Source organism: Trichoderma reesei (genome assembly GCF_000167675.1).
Source record: "Trichoderma reesei QM6a unplaced genomic scaffold TRIREscaffold_32, whole genome shotgun sequence".
Taxonomy (NCBI): Eukaryota; Fungi; Ascomycota; class Sordariomycetes; order Hypocreales; family Hypocreaceae; genus Trichoderma; species Trichoderma reesei.
Window position 1 is genome coordinate 130,145 of NW_006711179.1, and position 15,975 is coordinate 146,119.

A 15,975-nucleotide genomic window follows, 5' to 3' on the forward strand; every position below is an offset into this window, starting at 1 on the left:
TCTTCAACAGCAGCTGCTCGTTCCAACCCCGCATAGGAGCCTCCACCTTTTCGCCTCCAACGGGTCTAGCAACGTCGAGGGACCCCCGGTGCCTTGAGCGTGGCTTGAGCCGGTCGGTTCCAATACGCATCCATCGTGTCGTGGTGAAGAAATGCGTGACGTGAGTTGGTTTGGTAACTGTTTATGAGGCGAACAAAGTGGGACGTCGTGGGAAGGGACCGGAGAACGGCTAATCGTCCTTGTCGACGCCGGCCTCGAATCTGCTGACCTTTTCCCCCTTCATCTGCTCTTGTTCTCTTCGTCCGCTCGCCTGCTCCTTCGACAATCCTGCGGCCCGCCCTCTGCGTTCGACGCTCTTCCCGCCCGTCTTTGCTAGCGACATTATCCGCTTTAGAGGCAGCTCGTTGTCGCCAACACCTCACGCGGTTACACATTGATTGACTCGTCGGCGAAACCATCACTGGGATCCGGGTCTCTTCTGCTCTTGTCGCTGCCGAGACAGCGCGTACGAATCAAAAGCGCCAGCCGCACAAAAGCCGTGACGACACTGCGGGCTTGTGTCAGTATATGATGGGCTCTTGAGGCCTCTTACCACGCCATAGTTCCCTGCGCCAAGTCTTGAAACCACCAAAGGGACCAGAGGGAGGAATCTCTTTGACCAAAGGGAAGATGCTGCTGTATACCCGGCTTGCTCCTCCAAAGGTTCCAAAGCGCCGCTCCAGAGCCGGTAAGTTGACCTGTACTGCGCTGCTCACTTTGGCGCGTCGTTGAGATTGGGAGATCGGGAGTCATACTGATGTCTTTTGCCGCTGGACTTCAGGATGCAATTACTGGTAAGCTGACTTGTCTTATCCTTTTGTCGACTGTTTTTTTGGAGAGGATAATACAAGTCGCTAACGCATGACCCCTATTCATAGCAAAGAAAAGGTAGCACGACCTTTCTCGACTGCAAATTCTCTGTAGATCTCTAACATCTGCGTCACAGAAGAAGAAGTGCGATGAAGTAAGACCCATATGCAGCCGCTGCCAGGACCATGGGCAGAGCTGCGTATATGAGCCCATCAAACCCCGCCAGCGGCGCAGGCAAGAGTCATTCGACGACTCAGCACTGGACGACATCTCGACGGCCCTCTTGGGGAATCATGCGCTATCTCGAGCCTCTCAAAAGCGGTTATCTTTGGAGCACTGGGAAACGCCGCTGTGGTGCTCCGACACGGGCCTTGACAATAGCCTTCTAGTGGATGGAAGCATGCACCAGCCCGCGTCGCCGGCCGAATACAATCAAGGCCTGCTGAATGAAATCTTTACCACCTGGGCCGCCAACACTATCGAGCAGGATGCTGGTTTGGATACCATTGGCTTCGACTTCGACGTGCCAGTTAGCCCCATGAGGTTGGAGGGACAAGATGGTAACGACGATAGTAACGACGATCAGCTCGTTCCCCTCGACCATGTGATCGTCCCCAGCTCTGCATCGCAGCCTCCATCTCTCGCGATGATTGCTCCTGCAACTATTGCGTCTCCCACTATCGAGGTCAGAATACCTGCCTTCTCCGAATTCACCCAACAAACCAACAGACGAGCCCTGATTGCCCACTTCACCAACGTGCTGTCGCATCTCATTGTGCTGCGCGAGGACGAGGGCAACCCCTTTCAGCGGCTCGTTTTGCCAATGTCCCAGCAAAGCCCAGCGGTCTCGAATGCCATATTCGCCTTGGCCTGTGCCCATCTAGAACATCGAGGTGTCCACAACAGCGAGAAGAGTGTCTACTTTCACAACCAAGCGATCCATGGGTTGGCTGCTCTGCTAGCAAAGGGATGCGGTGCGAATAGGAACGAAGTACTGGCCGCCATCATCCTCTTGATCTACTACGAAGTGGTGGGTTTCAACTCCAAATCCACGAGTATCTCGCCAAATCTAACAGTGTTTAATAGCTAGTTCAGAGTGGACGTTCGAATATCGTCGACGGCCACTTGAAGGGGGCCATGGCAGTCATGTGTAGCAGCCAGGCGCTGACTGACCCAACGGCAGTCTTCTTAGAGAGGGTGAGTCTAGAGCATAATGAGTTCTCACATCATCATGGCTAAGCGGCAAACCTCTGTAAATAGGCATTCCGATTCTACGACGTTATTGCAGCATTGTCGTTCGACTCTACGCCGCTCCTACCTGCGCCCGAAAGCGGGAATTTGGCCATGTTCCCTCCCGTCAACTGCCGCGGCGCTACCGTCCCTGATGGGAATGTCGATACGCTACTTGGAATGGCCACATCCTTGTGGCCCATCATCTACCGACTGTCAACCCTGGGCGGCCTGAAAAGGAAACTTGCTTTGGCTGAACTGCAGGGTGATGAGGCAGAGACGGCGATGCTGCGAGCGGACTTTGAGATGACAGCTTCCTCAGTAGAGCTTGCCTTGGAAGAGTGGACGCTTCCCGCAGACGAATCCTTGCCCAAGGATACGGAGAATCCCATCTTGGCTGGGGTTTCAGCGCAGAGGCAAATGCAGAGCATTCTCAACAGCGCCATGGCCTATCGCCACTCTGGCTTTGTCTACCTTTACCGCAACATTTACGGCTACGATCGGCGCCATGCTGTGGTGCAGCACCATGCACACATCAGCCTCACTCACTGTGTTGGGACGGTCAAGAATAAAGGCCCCATGGGGGCTTTGCTGTGGCCGCTATTTGTAGCGTCATGCGAAGCGAATGACGAAGCCGATCGGGAACTTTCCAGGCAGGCGTTCGCTGCGGTATGTGAACGACAGGGAATGACGAACATTGAGCGAGCAAGGTGCATCATCGAAGAGGTCTGGAGACGAGCAGACTGTGGCGAAGATGAGAATGATTTGATGATGCATTTAGGCGAGCAGAGGAACGATTTGTGGCGGAGAGTCAGCCAAGATATGGGTGTTACCGTTGTCTTTGGGTAGGATAATGGTCTGGCGTTTTATTGCAGGCAGTGGGAAGATTAATGACGGGTCATCTTCCCCAGTTATGAGACGGTGGACGGGCGTACAGGAGTCAGATGGCGACCTTTATTTTCTTGGAGTGAGGCGTTGGGAGACTATCAGATGGGAGGACGGCCAAGATATCCATCTGCAAGTGGAAGGACACGGATGGAATGATGTACGTGTGAGAGAAAGAAAAGAAGAAAAGACTGAATCAACATATTCCCCGTTGCTCAATGCCCTTTTACTTGCTAGATATCCATTGCTACTTGATGAGGGGTGCTTATAAGATGATACCTCGTCGTTGACTGGGATTTGGAAGGCCCTCTCCGTGCTAAACACGCCGCTACCCACAGTATTGAGAATCGATGGCCACACGATCAAATACCGCAGTGAGCGGCTACAATGGCAGGTTTCGAGCGCGATAGGGATGGCAGAAGATGGTGATGGTTTGTTGTATACTTCGGATATTCGCTCCAAAGAACAAGTGGATCGCCAGCCGTCGGGAGAAACGAGCGAAAATGGACGGAGTGATGTTGCTACTGTTTTTAGGCAGACGTATTCACAAAAGGGGTAAAGAAGGCCGAGGAATACCTCGCGATTAGTCGTCTGTGTTAGTAGTGGTTGGTGGACGGTTTGGGAGAATAGCCTGAAGACGATGCTTGATTATATGAGCCGGAGTGGTGTACTCAGGGGGTTGGATCGTGGGGTTTCAGGAGAGAAAAGGACTTGTTTTCCTTCGTATGCTTAACAACAGTCCGTAGGTAAATGTCGTTCTGGTTCGAGATGGATGCTGAGATGAGGCAGTTTTCTGGTCTTGTATGTTAGCTGGAGCAGATCAGGCCCAGCCGAGGTTATGAGGTACATGTAAGGGAGGTAGTTTATAGGAGGTACCTAGGTACTATCAGCTGTAGGTGTGTACCTTAAGGTAGCATGAGAAGGGAGAAGAAGAGGAAGTCAGGTAGGGAGGGGCCACGTACCGGCGAGAACTGGAGACGACGCGGGGGTTCCAGTGTATTGGCCATGCACTAACATGCTCCTAAATTGGCCCAGTTGTTTGTTGACTACTAGGTACCTATTGTGACCTTTTCGAAGGTACCTGTTGATCGGGTGAGTTGACAGGCTGGAGTCGAGTTGTTCTCTTTCTCTTTCTACCTGATCCACATCTTAGACGGACCATTGAATCGACTCAAGAAGAGAGAGGGCCTAGAGGCTGATGGACGATATCCGAGCCAAGCTTTTGAATCCTAAATTTAGCGGCATTGGCTGCTGGGATCGAGGGGTTGCTTGGGTGGACTAGGCGCCTAACAAGGGGAGTCGAGGTCCGTATGACTTGAAGAAATCATCCCTGTCCTAAATTGCATGTCCTACGGGAGTGAATCTGCACATATTGTTGATACGCATATTGACACCTGGCACGTGTAAATATAGGATCCGAGACATGTAAGTACCTAAAAGGACGAAGCAACCTCTAGGTACTACCTCAGGTATCGATAGATGTGCCTACCTTACCTTGGTAATGTTCTAGAAACCGGTTTTGGGAGATATCAAAGTGGGAAGCACCCCATAGTCGCATGTACAAGTCGATGCATCGCTGGAAGCGGGACTGCTGCTTGCAGGGAGGGTAGCCGGTACCTCGAGCTGCTGCGTTGCGCACGCTCAGGGTGGAGTCTCAGGCACACTGCCACCCCTTCTTTCCCTGCGGCATGGGGTAGGCGAGGAGGTACCCGGTACTCTGCAATTTACCCACAAACTGCAGTGGAAGCGAATCAATCCTGCAAAGGCGAGAGTCTTGTCCTTGTCCTTGTCCAGCCTCAACCTCCAACCCCGTTCGGCCTCGATCGGGATCCCACCAAGAGTGCACCCTTCACCTGTCCGCCGCAGCCCTACTATTCGTCGCTTCTTTACGCCTTATACAGCTGCAGGCCATTACCGTACCTATTTGCTTCGAGACTGCCTACCGTAATACCGACATCGACAGACGCCATATCGATTCGCCGCCTGCTGTGCGACCTCGTTCTTGATTACGCACCCACGAGAGCCGACATCTTCAGCGCCGTCTCGCATGGCGTAACGATCCTTATCAGCCCTCGAGTGCCGACCGACCAAGATTGCGCCCAGCCCGCCTCCCCCAGCTGCAGACCACCTCTCCTCTCCACGCCCGCATGTGTCTCCGTCTCTGCTCCGCATCGCCTCGGTCATGATCATGGTCATGGTCTAGCCATGACAACGCTGCTCAACAACCCGCCGGATTCGGGTCCCCCGCCGCGCCAGATTCGCTTCGTACATAACCAGGGCCAGCCGCCGTCCAAGCGACGCAGGATCAATGCAGCGTATGTTCTTCTGGGGCTTCTCTCGCCTTGCTTCGTCTGTCTTGCCGCGTCACCCTTGGTGGCAAATGGCTGTCCTAGACAGATAAGTGCAAGATGGCGCGAGCATCAACACCATGCGGTTACCAGTGAAGCTATAAGTATGTAGAGCTAACCTCGTCTTGCGCGCAGATGCTTGACCTGTCGAAGACGAAAGACGAGATGCGCCGGCGAACGACCGCTTTGCACCACATGCACTAAGAACGGGCACCAATGCCTCGGTTATCCCGAGGACAGGAGAGATGGCGAGGCAGCGGCAAGGACGGGCGACGAGGAAACGACGCCAAGGGAGGATGTCAACCAAGGCGAGGACGACGTCGCCTCTAGAAAACCCGCTGCTTCGGGGCTTGCGAACCGTCCGACGTCCTCTGGGGGCAGCAATCTGCAAGCTACGCATGCTGCTGCCTCTGCTGCCTCTGCTTCACGGCCGCCGCGGCGCAATATCAAGCAGACTATCGAAGTCGGCGCCGATGCCAACCCGGGCGACGCAGAGCCGCAACAGTCTCCCGTACTACATCACCACCACCAGAGCCACCACCAGAATCACCATCCTCATCATCAAGCTCATCTCTCAGTCACGTCCGATGACTTGCCCAGTTCGCCCACCCTCCGCCGATCGGCCCCCAGCCGTCGCATCCCCTATTTCCGCTACTTTGGCTCCACGGCCATCGTCCCCGGCTTCAAGCAAATGGTGGTCTCTGTTCGCGACCGTCGCCGTTCGACGGCAGGCTCACATTCCGGCGCCTCTCTTCATTCGACGCCCAGCGGGGCGATGGCCAGTGGCTCGGCCATTGACAGCGACATTGTCCGCGAAGACATTCCCTCCTACGACCCCAACAACTCCGCCCCCGTTCATCCCTTAATCATTCAGCTAGTCAATACGTTTTTTGTTCACGTCGGGTGCAATTACCCCTTTCTCAAACAAGACAAGTTTCTGCAACATGTAAAGGAGAAACGGGTCGAGCCGATACTTGTCGATGCCGTCTGCGCCATCGCGGCGCGCTTCTCGGACCATCACATCCTGACGGGCGGCAACGACAAGATGCCCCGGACAGAGAGAGGCCAGGTCTTTGCGCAACGGGCCAGGCAGGCCACCGTCGACACTTTCCCTTGCCCTTCTGTGGGTGCGGTCCAGGCTTGCCTGCTGATGGCATACGAGGGCTTCGGGGCGGCCCAGGATAGCGCGCTGTGGATGTATCTGGGCTTGGCCATTCGCATGGCGGTTGATCTCGGTCTCCAAAAGTGCGTGGGCGTTCAATATCAAGGCGAAAAGGACCCTTGGTACACCCGGCATCGAAGTCGGGCCAACGACGATGATCAGGACAGCCCAGAGGCGCACAAGGCGGATGCCGTCGACGCCCCTAGCCCGGAGGAACAGAAGGAGGTAGAGCAGGAGCGCATATATACCTTCTGGTCCGTCTTCATCCTGGACCGGCTCATCTCCTCTGGCACTGGACGGCCGGTCACGATCCGCGACGGCGACTACGAGCTCGCCTTTCCCGAATCCAGCGTCGACCTCGCTACCGGATGGCCGAACCCATTTCCTGTTCTCCTCCAGATCATCCACCTCTACGGTCAAGTGTGCGATGTGCTGAACAATCTCCACGACGCCCAAGACCTTACCCAGGACAAGTGGGATCAGCTATCCGAGATGGAGCATCGACTCACGAGAATGTACAAGCACTGGGACCCGCGGCTTCAGTTCAACGTCAACAACTTTAAGACGTACCTCGGCATGGGCCAGGGCACCAACTTTATCCTCCTCCACTTTTGGTTCCACGCGCTCTTCATCATATTGCATCAACCGACTCTTCTTACCCCCTTTTGCGAACTGCGGAGCGAGCTCCAGCTGCTCTCGGACAGCCGTGAGCTGAGCATGAGCAGCGCAAAGACCATCTGCGACATTTTGTCCTTTGCCGACTTGATAGATCCGACGAGTTTTATTGGCAACCCATTCACGAATCAGCCCATTTATATCGCGGCATGCGCATTTCTCATGGAATCGAGCGCCAACAATGCATCTGAGGGCTCGTCCAGGGAGGGCTCGCCTCCCACTCAAGCGAGTCGCTCCAGGCAACAGACGAAGCACTTTAACAAGCAGTCTCGGCATTCGCTTCTCGCGTCGGCCGCCAACCAGAATTACCAGCGATGCTACAACTCCCTGCAGCAGATCCAGGCGTACTGGGGCGGAGTAGGCTATATCCTCACCGCGCTGGACCAGAAGTCAAAGGGCAAGTGGGACTGCGAGACGTATACCGTGGAGGAGTATGAGAGCACCAAGCTGCCCCCTCCTCGGCCGTCGATTGGTGAGCAGCTGTCGCGGTTCGAGAAGCAGTCGTCGCCCAAGATTGCCGGCTCACCGATTGCTTGGAGTCTGTCCGGCACGGCCAATTCGCCCAACTCCAGCCTGACACTCATGTATCAGGCTCTCAACGCCAGCGCAGGCGGCCACACTGGATTCCCTCCGCCTGTGCAGTCCGTGGCGAGGGCTGCCAATGGTTCGCCGGGGAGCATCGCGCTGGACCCCATTCGACACACGATGCCGGAAGTGGGAATGTTTACGTCGGCGGTTCCGCAGCCAAACATGTCTGCCATTCGAAACTCTCCTCGGCGGCCATATGCTGCCAATTCTATGAATGCCGCGGGGGCGAACTCGCGGAATCAGAATATCATGGGCTTCGAAGACATTCCGGAAGAGTCGCCGGATGCAAAGGGTCTGATGTCCAATTACTCAACCTCTGGCCAGCCCTACGATGGATATAATGCATCCCCGACCAGCGGCAATTCGGGCATGGGCAATTCTACAGCCGTGACGAGTGCCCCCAGTGGAAACACGACGTCGAATGCGAATACCCACAACAATAACAACAACAACAGCACCACCACCACCAGCAGCAGCAACAGCAACAGCATGTATTTCGCGCAAAACATGGCATCATATCAAGCCTGGGGGCCGATGACGGGCAACATGGACGCCATCACGTTCGACAGCCAGGACATTGACATTGAGGCGCTGGGGCTGCAGCAGCCGGACCTGATGAGCGGGTGGCTCGAGTATCTTCCCAGTGATGTGCTGGGGCTGTTTGACGAGCATGGCGAGTCGGGGCAGGGCGGCCATTGAAGCGCATTTTGGCTGCTTTTCTACCGCTCTTTTCCCATTCTTTTCTTGTTGTATATGTGGTTAACTTCATTCTCCTAAGGAGATGATGAATGTTTGTTTGGCGCTTTTTCTGATGTGTTGGCGATGTAAATAAATGGTGGTTTTCTTTTCCGGGGGATATTCGGACCTGCTACCCTTGGGTACAGATACATACATAGCTTAATGTCTACAGCATACGATAATGTACACGCATATATATCACAGCAATGACATTTACCTCGTATTTGACTATCATTTATGTTAAATTGTGCATATATCTCCTGATTTTTGGGTAGCAATGGATCTAGTGATGGTCGAGCTGCGGCTAGATGTCGGCCTCGTTGTGAGGGCTCAAGTTGGGCCGTGGCTAGGTACCCTAGAGTCGCCGGCGGCTCTAGGGTAAGTACTACTAGGTAGTATGTGTGAAATATCTACCAAGTGTATAGAACATAGAATAGCTTCACTTTTTCTCCTCGACTCACTTAACACACCACACCAACCACACATTTAACCACCATGATACCCTCAATACACCTCTGATAGAATCTCATTCATCCTCTCCTCCCATCCTGTCACAATGAGACCCTCACACCTACTGACCCGTAGAACCATCACCCGTCTACGCACCCTCTCACCCCTCTCACAGCATCCATCTCCCTCGCCTTCAGCCTCATCCACCTCCCGCTTCTCAACAGACGCAGCCTCCCACCCGTCCAACCGCGTGCAAATCCACCTCTCCCGCTCAACAGACGCCCTGCTCAACCTCTCCGTCGAGCACCGCCTCCTGCAAATCACGCCCCCGGACTCGACCGTCCTCACGCTCTACGTCAACTCCCCCAGCATCGTCTTTGGCCGCAACCAGAACCCGTGGCTGCAGGTCAACCTCAACCGCCTCGCGCAGATTGCGCAGCAGCAGAAGAAGAAGAACAACACGTCCGCTGCTGCTGCTGCTGCTGCTGATGCTGCTACCGGCTGGAATGACGCCGCAGCGATCCAGTTGGTGCGTCGAAGGTCGGGAGGAGGCGCCGTCTTTCATGATGGTGGCAATGTCAATTTCAGCGTGATTTGCCCTCCCGAGCAGTTTGATCGCAACAAGCACGCGGAGATGGTGGTGCGCGCGTTAAAGGCGCTGTCGAGGCCGAACACGCGCGTCAACGAGAGACACGACATTGTCATGGACGTGGCTTCGTCGTTGTCGTCATCGTCATCGTCGTCGAGCACAGAAAAGGCGGCAACATACAAAGTCTCGGGCTCGGCGTACAAGCTCACGCGTCTGCGGTCGCTGCATCACGGCACCTGTCTTCTTCGAAGTCCCAACCTGTCGAGCATTTCCGAGTTGCTGCGGTCTCCTGCTCAGGGATACTTGGATGCTCGTGGTGTGGACAGCGTGCGGAGTCCTGTGCGGAACGTCGATGTGGACAATGACGAGTTCAAGGATGCGGTTGTGAGGGAGTTTGAGAGCATGTACGGAGAGGTGCATCTGCGTGATGAGTTTGATGACGATGCAGCGCTGCAGGTGGAGGAGGTTCGGAAGGGGTATGAGGAGCTCGGTTCGAAGAGCTGGACTTGGGGCCAGACGCCGCGGTTTACCTTTTCGACGCATCCTACGCAGGAGGATCCGCGGCCGCGGGCGGAGGTGCCGTTTGATGTGAGTTTCTATCCCGCTCTTATATCTGAGCTTGTATCACGTTTTGCTGATGTATTGCTTTTTCCACAGCTAAAAATGCGTCTTGTTGCGAATCACGGCGTCATTGAGGACATGGAGATCAAGCATCGTGATGGCGCTGCGGTGGATGGCTTGGATGCCTCTGTGTTTCACGGGGCGCGGATATGGGAGATGGACGACTGGGCGGCGTCGCTTGCTCGAGCTGGTCTCGGGAGCAGCCTCAGCGACGAGGCAGGCCAATGGCTGAATCACATGTTTGGGACGGAATATACAAAACTGTAAGATACATATGTAGGTTGACTATAGAGGTCATGTATGATATAGCTGCCGATAGATGTTGCTCTTTGTACCATGGTGCTTGCTGCCCATAATAGGTACAATTCCGGGGAACCTCTTTCAGCATCATAAAACCCTGAAGCTGAACGAATCACGTCTTCTTGAACTCGACAATGGAGTTGAAGACGAGGATCCTATCGCCCGGCTGCAGAGGCTTGCCGCTTGGGCCTGTGCTTTCGCCCGCCCAGCGAAGGTTGTTGTCGTCGTGAGGGTAGATTGAGATGTCTCCCTCGGCAATGATTCGCGTCTGGTCCTTGATTTTGAAGATTTGCCAGCCGTCAATGTACCTTCTCTGGCCGTTCAACACGGCCGTCAGCTCTTGCGTTGTCATTTCTGCTTTTGCCGACATTTTTCTGGGGTTGTGTGTTTCCTTTTTTCTATGTTTTCCTTCTTCTTCTTCTTCCTCTCTTGATCTGTGATGAAACAGGCTTTGTGTATGTTGCAACACATGAGTGGTTGCAGTCTAATTATCGTATACGGACTGATTGTGTTGAGTATATATGGCTTGTGCGGTTTGTTGGGCACCAATAAGCCGGTGGATGAATTCTTGATGCCCAAAACATCCGGGATCTCTTCGTAGAGACTCCCCTCATACTACATACATACTACATACAACAGCACCAAACCCCGGGACGAATCACTTTCTCAACTCGACAATGGCGTTAAACACCTTGACCCTCTCCCCCGGAAGGACAAGCTCGCCCTCTTCCCCCGTGCGTTCGCCGTACCACCGTGCCGAGGTCGAGTCGCGATGGTAGATGATGAGCGTGAGCCCGTCGGCCACGAGTCGCTTCTGGTCCTTGACCGTGAGCTCGTGCCATCCTTCGAGGTACCGTCTCTGGCCACGCAAGACGGCCGTCTCGGTCTCGGCGTCGGTCTCTTGGGCGGGCATTTTTCCTGAAGGGTTGTTGTGATGCTTGTATTGTGTCTAGGTATGCTGAACAAGAGACGTTGTCTAGGTACGATTCATCGGCTTTCTGGGATTGATGCAGTAGTAATAATATCCTACGGGAATAATCGTTGTGTTCAGTATTGGGTCGAGCTGTGGTTTGTATTGGGCACCTATTCTGTGGATTCGATCTTGATGCCTAATTGCCCGGGGAATCAGGAGCCGAGCCGAGAGAATCCATGTCCGGGGGGTTTGTGTCAATGTCACGTAAAATAAATCCGTTCCATCTGCACGTCAAGCTGGATCGCAGCTCAGTTTGCAAAACAAAAGGGTATGAATTGCTGCAAGGAAATGCAGGTACAGCCCTTAGAACGATGCAAGGTACACAGCATGCCCGCATATGCATGTAAATACAGGTAGGTACAGCTGCCTCCATTTAGAGATGCCTCATATATCTGCTTCGGAAAGACAAGCGCCTGGTTCAAAGAATGGCACCTTGCACAGCCGAATTTGCCTGACTACAGTTATGGTGCGATTGTATGCAGTGTTTCTACGTTACAGACAGTGAGGAGAAGAGTCACCCTGATGTTGTACAGTAGTACTTGGGTAGATGGACGCCCGCGTCACTGTGGCTCGTGGAATACTTGCTCAACTGCAATCGCCCCTTGAGATGATTCAAATGCCTGCGCACTGCTGGTAGTGACCTCGGCTGATGCTGGTTCTACCTGTAATGAACTGGCAAGACCATGGCATACGGGCAAAATGACTTTTAAGGGGGGTTCAATGTGATGAAAAGGCTATCTAGTGCTGTAGATGTTGGGAATTATACTGCACAATCGTCTCGGGTGCGGTGCAGCAAGATTCGATATATCCACAGGACGATGCGCAGCTCCACGTGAGCATTTATCGTCATGTATATGAAAGCATAGTCGAAAGGAGTTGGAATCAAGGTAGACGCCTACATGAACAAATCGTCCTGCTCTTCAACAATGGAAAGCATCGGCATAACAACCCACACCACAAACCACCTCCATCCCCATCCTTCGACTCCCTCAACACTTGCTTGCTATTCATCACATATCGTAAATCACAGTCTCACACTCATTCTACAGCTCAAGTTACACTCCGTCTACACGATAAAAGAGGATAGAACCACCAGCTCACCAACCCCGTCAGCAAGTCCACGTCGTACAACATGGCTCGTCCCCTCAACAACACGACCCATACATGGCTCCCGTATTCGCAGCAGCCAGCACGGTTCTTCCACGCGGCCGGTCATACACGGCCAGAACCATGCAACACGTGTCCATGCATGGGGCATGACACACAAAACTCACTCGCAACTTCACAACAGACGCCCGCCACGTAAGAGCGAACAAAGAAAGATAGTATAAAGAAAGGCAGCAGTAGTGCGTTTGACGACGGCGAGCGTTGCGTCCACTGCCCATCCATCATCTCATGTATTTGCCCGATATCTCGCCCCTAGCTCTGTAGTCCTTGGAGCCAATAACAATCTCCCGTAACAAGTCATAAATCTGTAGCTGTCAACATCAGAGTGTCCCAAGGCTATGTGTGTGTGACCGTGCATGCGGTACTGTGCCCCGACAACGCCCGTTCCGTATTACTGGTACGTCGCATATAAAGCCCGTCACGCGCCTAAAAATAGCTGCTGCCTTGGATCAAGCACAAGGCAGTCAAGGTGACGACTGTGCAATGAACAAGGCTTCTGTTTTCCTCCAAATGCTCAGATTTGAGGAATGAGTGGTGCTGTATCTCAAGTCACCTCGATAGGAGAACCCCCCAAAAACGCCGACAGTAAACAAACGCTGCGCTCTCAATGATGTGCTCTATGGAAGGGGCGATGGGATACATGCTTGAGTGTGGTCATCGGCTGACTCGTGATTCGTCACTCTGGGCTTTGATCAGAAACCCATCGGTATAGCCTGATGAGACGCAGAATACGAATTAGCTGATCATTCCCAAACGAGGGCCCTTGTCGTCGAGCCGTAATCCAGCATGTATATCAAGGTTTCGGCATCAAGCCGTGCCAGTAGACTTACTTGCTTAGCTCCCGCCCATGGTGCCGCGAAATCGGCAGCCTCAACTGACAGTAACGCCGGGCCGCTATCTGGTAAGGACGGGGAGGGTGGTCGACGATGGTAGGGCTTGATGTGTCTATGGCTGTACGGCGTCTCGTGTGCGTCTGTCGGGATCCACTCCGACTCTATTGTGCTGAACCGGCCGGGCGAGAAGACGTTATCGGAGCCTTTGGCAATCAGTAGCCGGTTCGAGCGTGTGGCTGGCTGGCCCAACAAATGGCTACTGTCTAAGTCGAATGCGTGCTGGACTGATGAGTCGAGCACAGAACTTAGTAGTGGCATGGTACTACTAGTAGTAGTATATGCCATATGCTCCGAGGCGAAGACGGCCGGACTGATGCCCGATTTGCCAGACTCGGCAACCGTGAAGTCAGCCCACACTGATGGGCCCTCGAGTCTGGACGATGGAGCATGAGTATCTATTCTTGGCTTGATAGTCTGCAAGAGACTTGCCCGAGAGTGAGGGCCTACGACTGCAGCTAGCGGAGCACTGGCCAAGCTCGTCTCCGAGATCGCGTCTGGAGGTGCAGAGCCGCACGGATGGCAGGCTGTGAGCGGCGCCTGGAGGTCCGGAGAGGACGTGTTCCGAGTCACGTTGGCAACGATCCGTGTCGATGTCTTTGTGGTGTTTCTCGTCGTGGGTCGAGCCGTCGTCGTCTTGGCCGTGGACTCTGTTTCGGCCGCGATGGCGTCACTGCCGCTGCTGCTGAGCGTTGCGGCGTCGTCCTGGCCCAAGAAAACGGCATCGTAGTAGCGACACAGCTCAGCCTCGTCTGGCCTTGGGGGTAGCGAGTTGGGCTCCGTGTCGGGCTTAGGCTGGGCCTTGGACAGCTGGAGGGCGAGGCGTTTATGGGCCCTGCGCTTGCGCTGGGAGGCGACGAGCTGCATACGGCGGCGTTGGATGCGCTCCTCGGGCGTCAGGTTGAGCGAGGGCCGGCCCCGTTTCGCCATGCTGGCGACGATGCCGTGGACGATGCCGTGGACGACGGTGGTGATGGCGAGATCAAGATCGATGTCGAGATCGCTGGCAAGATCGATTAAGGCTATGGACGTGGAGAGAGAACCATGGCAGCTAGCATGTGATGTGCCTTTTCCCTTCTCACATGTTCTTTTTCTGCTGGGTCCAGGCAATACGGTATGGAGGTATGACGAAGGTCGGGGTAGCCGGGATATGCTCCGGATCGCGGCGGGATCGAGGGTGAAGAAAGAAAAGAAGCGGGGATGCTGGTGAGGCGCGGCATGTGATTGGCGGCCGGCATTATTCAGCAGACTGGCATTTGTCGCCTGCAGCACAGTTACGCTGTCGGGACTCTATACTGTGTTTCGATACTGTGGGTGTCTGCCGTGCAGTCGTCGCTGCTATTGTCTGTACGGTCGCATTTGCTGGAGCAGAATGGTGTCATTGCCTGCTGAAGCCGAGCATCGAGGTCATAACAAGGCGCAACAGCGTCGCATTCTGCTGGAGCCCTGCAGGCGGTCTTTGTCGTCGTCGTCGTTGTCGGCGCATGGCTACGGGGTACTACTGCTGCTCTAATGCTGCTCTACAGTACTGAGTAGGTACCTACTGCACAATAACTGCTGCTGCTGCTGCTGCTGTTGCTGCTAGCAGATGTGACTCGTCATAAGGGCGTCACAGTGCATTCTTTCGATTGGCCGCGGGCGCAGCTGTTCTTATCTCTGCCTTACCTAATTGCATCGCCTGTCCCGCCCCGACGCTCGCCATGGCCCCGAGAGGCAGAGATAAGTGCAAAAGGCGCGCCGTGATTGGCCTGGCGGTTTCTGTGCTGGCTGCGAGATTAATGGCCATGTTTCTGGTGACGTTTCTGCTCGTCTCTCTGCTGCAGGTCCACCAAAAAAGTTTCAAGGCGTGTTGCTGCTAGTAGAGGTACCTAAGGTATTGTACCTGCGGTGCTACATAGGTGGACAAAGGATTGGGTTCAGTGCTGTCAGTGCTGTCACTGTTCGTTATCAGCTGAATCCATTCAATCCTCAAACAACCTGGAACCAGGCCAGCGTGCAGTTACAGTTCAGGGCGGCCAGACATAAAGGTACAGCATACAGCTGGCATCGACTCCAGATGCCCTCATATAAATACCTGTTCATCCCATTCACCCCCTTTATCTCCAGGCCGTCGTCGATCAGCACCGTCACCCTCACGTACTCGTATGCCGATTACAGGCGCTGTCGCTTGCTTGGCACACACCAGTCGACACCACCTTCTTCGCTCCCTCACTCCAAGTCCAGCCCTCAGCTTATCGCCGGTACGTCGCCCCCAGGTACCTCGCCCGCCCCCGGCCGTACCTTGCGTTGCCCCTCCACGCTGCAGCAACGCTGCAACAGGCTGCAACAGGCTGGCACCTGTCCGCCCTTGAAAGCAATCCCTTGGCCGGGATAGTACTAGGCGGTACGTGGCAGCCAAGTACTGCGCAGGCGGTGGCCAGCAGCCCCCCCGCTTTAACTCCTACTGTGTGCCGCTTCTGGGCGGCCCCATCGCGGTTGGTAGCCAATCCAGCTGCCCACTTGATTTCTCC

At 54.5% G+C, this 15,975-nt stretch overlaps 4 protein-coding genes across 4 annotated transcripts; 3 read left to right on the plus strand and 1 right to left on the minus strand.

The window, feature by feature from the left end:
* Positions 1 to 1,483: 1,483 nt before the first annotated feature.
* TRIREDRAFT_52438 (uncharacterized protein) lies at positions 1,484 to 2,928 on the plus strand (the record flags this gene model as incomplete). The annotated part of the gene is made up of 3 exons (XM_006969402.2): positions 1,484 to 1,879; positions 1,936 to 2,046; positions 2,110 to 2,928. Exons 1-3 carry the CDS (start codon positions 1,496 to 1,498, stop codon positions 2,926 to 2,928), a joined length of 1,314 nt encoding a protein of 437 aa, XP_006969464.1. The 5' UTR covers positions 1,484 to 1,495.
* Positions 2,929 to 5,169: 2,241 nt separating this feature from the next.
* TRIREDRAFT_70071 (N-terminal binuclear Zn cluster-containing/DNA binding domain-containing protein) lies at positions 5,170 to 8,436 on the plus strand (the record flags this gene model as incomplete). Its single annotated transcript, XM_006969403.1, has 4 exons — positions 5,170 to 5,279; positions 5,448 to 5,775; positions 5,857 to 8,153; positions 8,220 to 8,436. The coding sequence occupies 4 exons, from the start codon at positions 5,170 to 5,172 to the stop codon at positions 8,434 to 8,436; spliced, it is 2,952 nt and encodes a 983-aa protein (XP_006969465.1).
* A 580-nt stretch (positions 8,437 to 9,016) lies between these two features.
* Positions 9,017 to 10,096, plus strand: TRIREDRAFT_82172 (uncharacterized protein; the record flags this gene model as incomplete). The annotated part of the gene is made up of 1 exon (XM_006969404.1): positions 9,017 to 10,096. A coding segment is annotated over exon 1 (1,065 nt), but the record flags the coding sequence as incomplete, so codon positions are not given.
* A 2,719-nt stretch (positions 10,097 to 12,815) lies between these two features.
* On the minus strand, positions 12,816 to 15,251 carry TRIREDRAFT_124061 (uncharacterized protein; the record flags this gene model as incomplete). The annotated part of the gene is made up of 3 exons (XM_006969424.1): positions 12,816 to 13,288; positions 13,406 to 14,487; positions 15,131 to 15,251. 3 exons carry the CDS (start codon positions 15,249 to 15,251, stop codon positions 13,268 to 13,270), a joined length of 1,224 nt encoding a protein of 407 aa, XP_006969486.1. The 3' UTR covers positions 12,816 to 13,267.
* Positions 15,252 to 15,975: the final 724 nt, after the last annotated feature.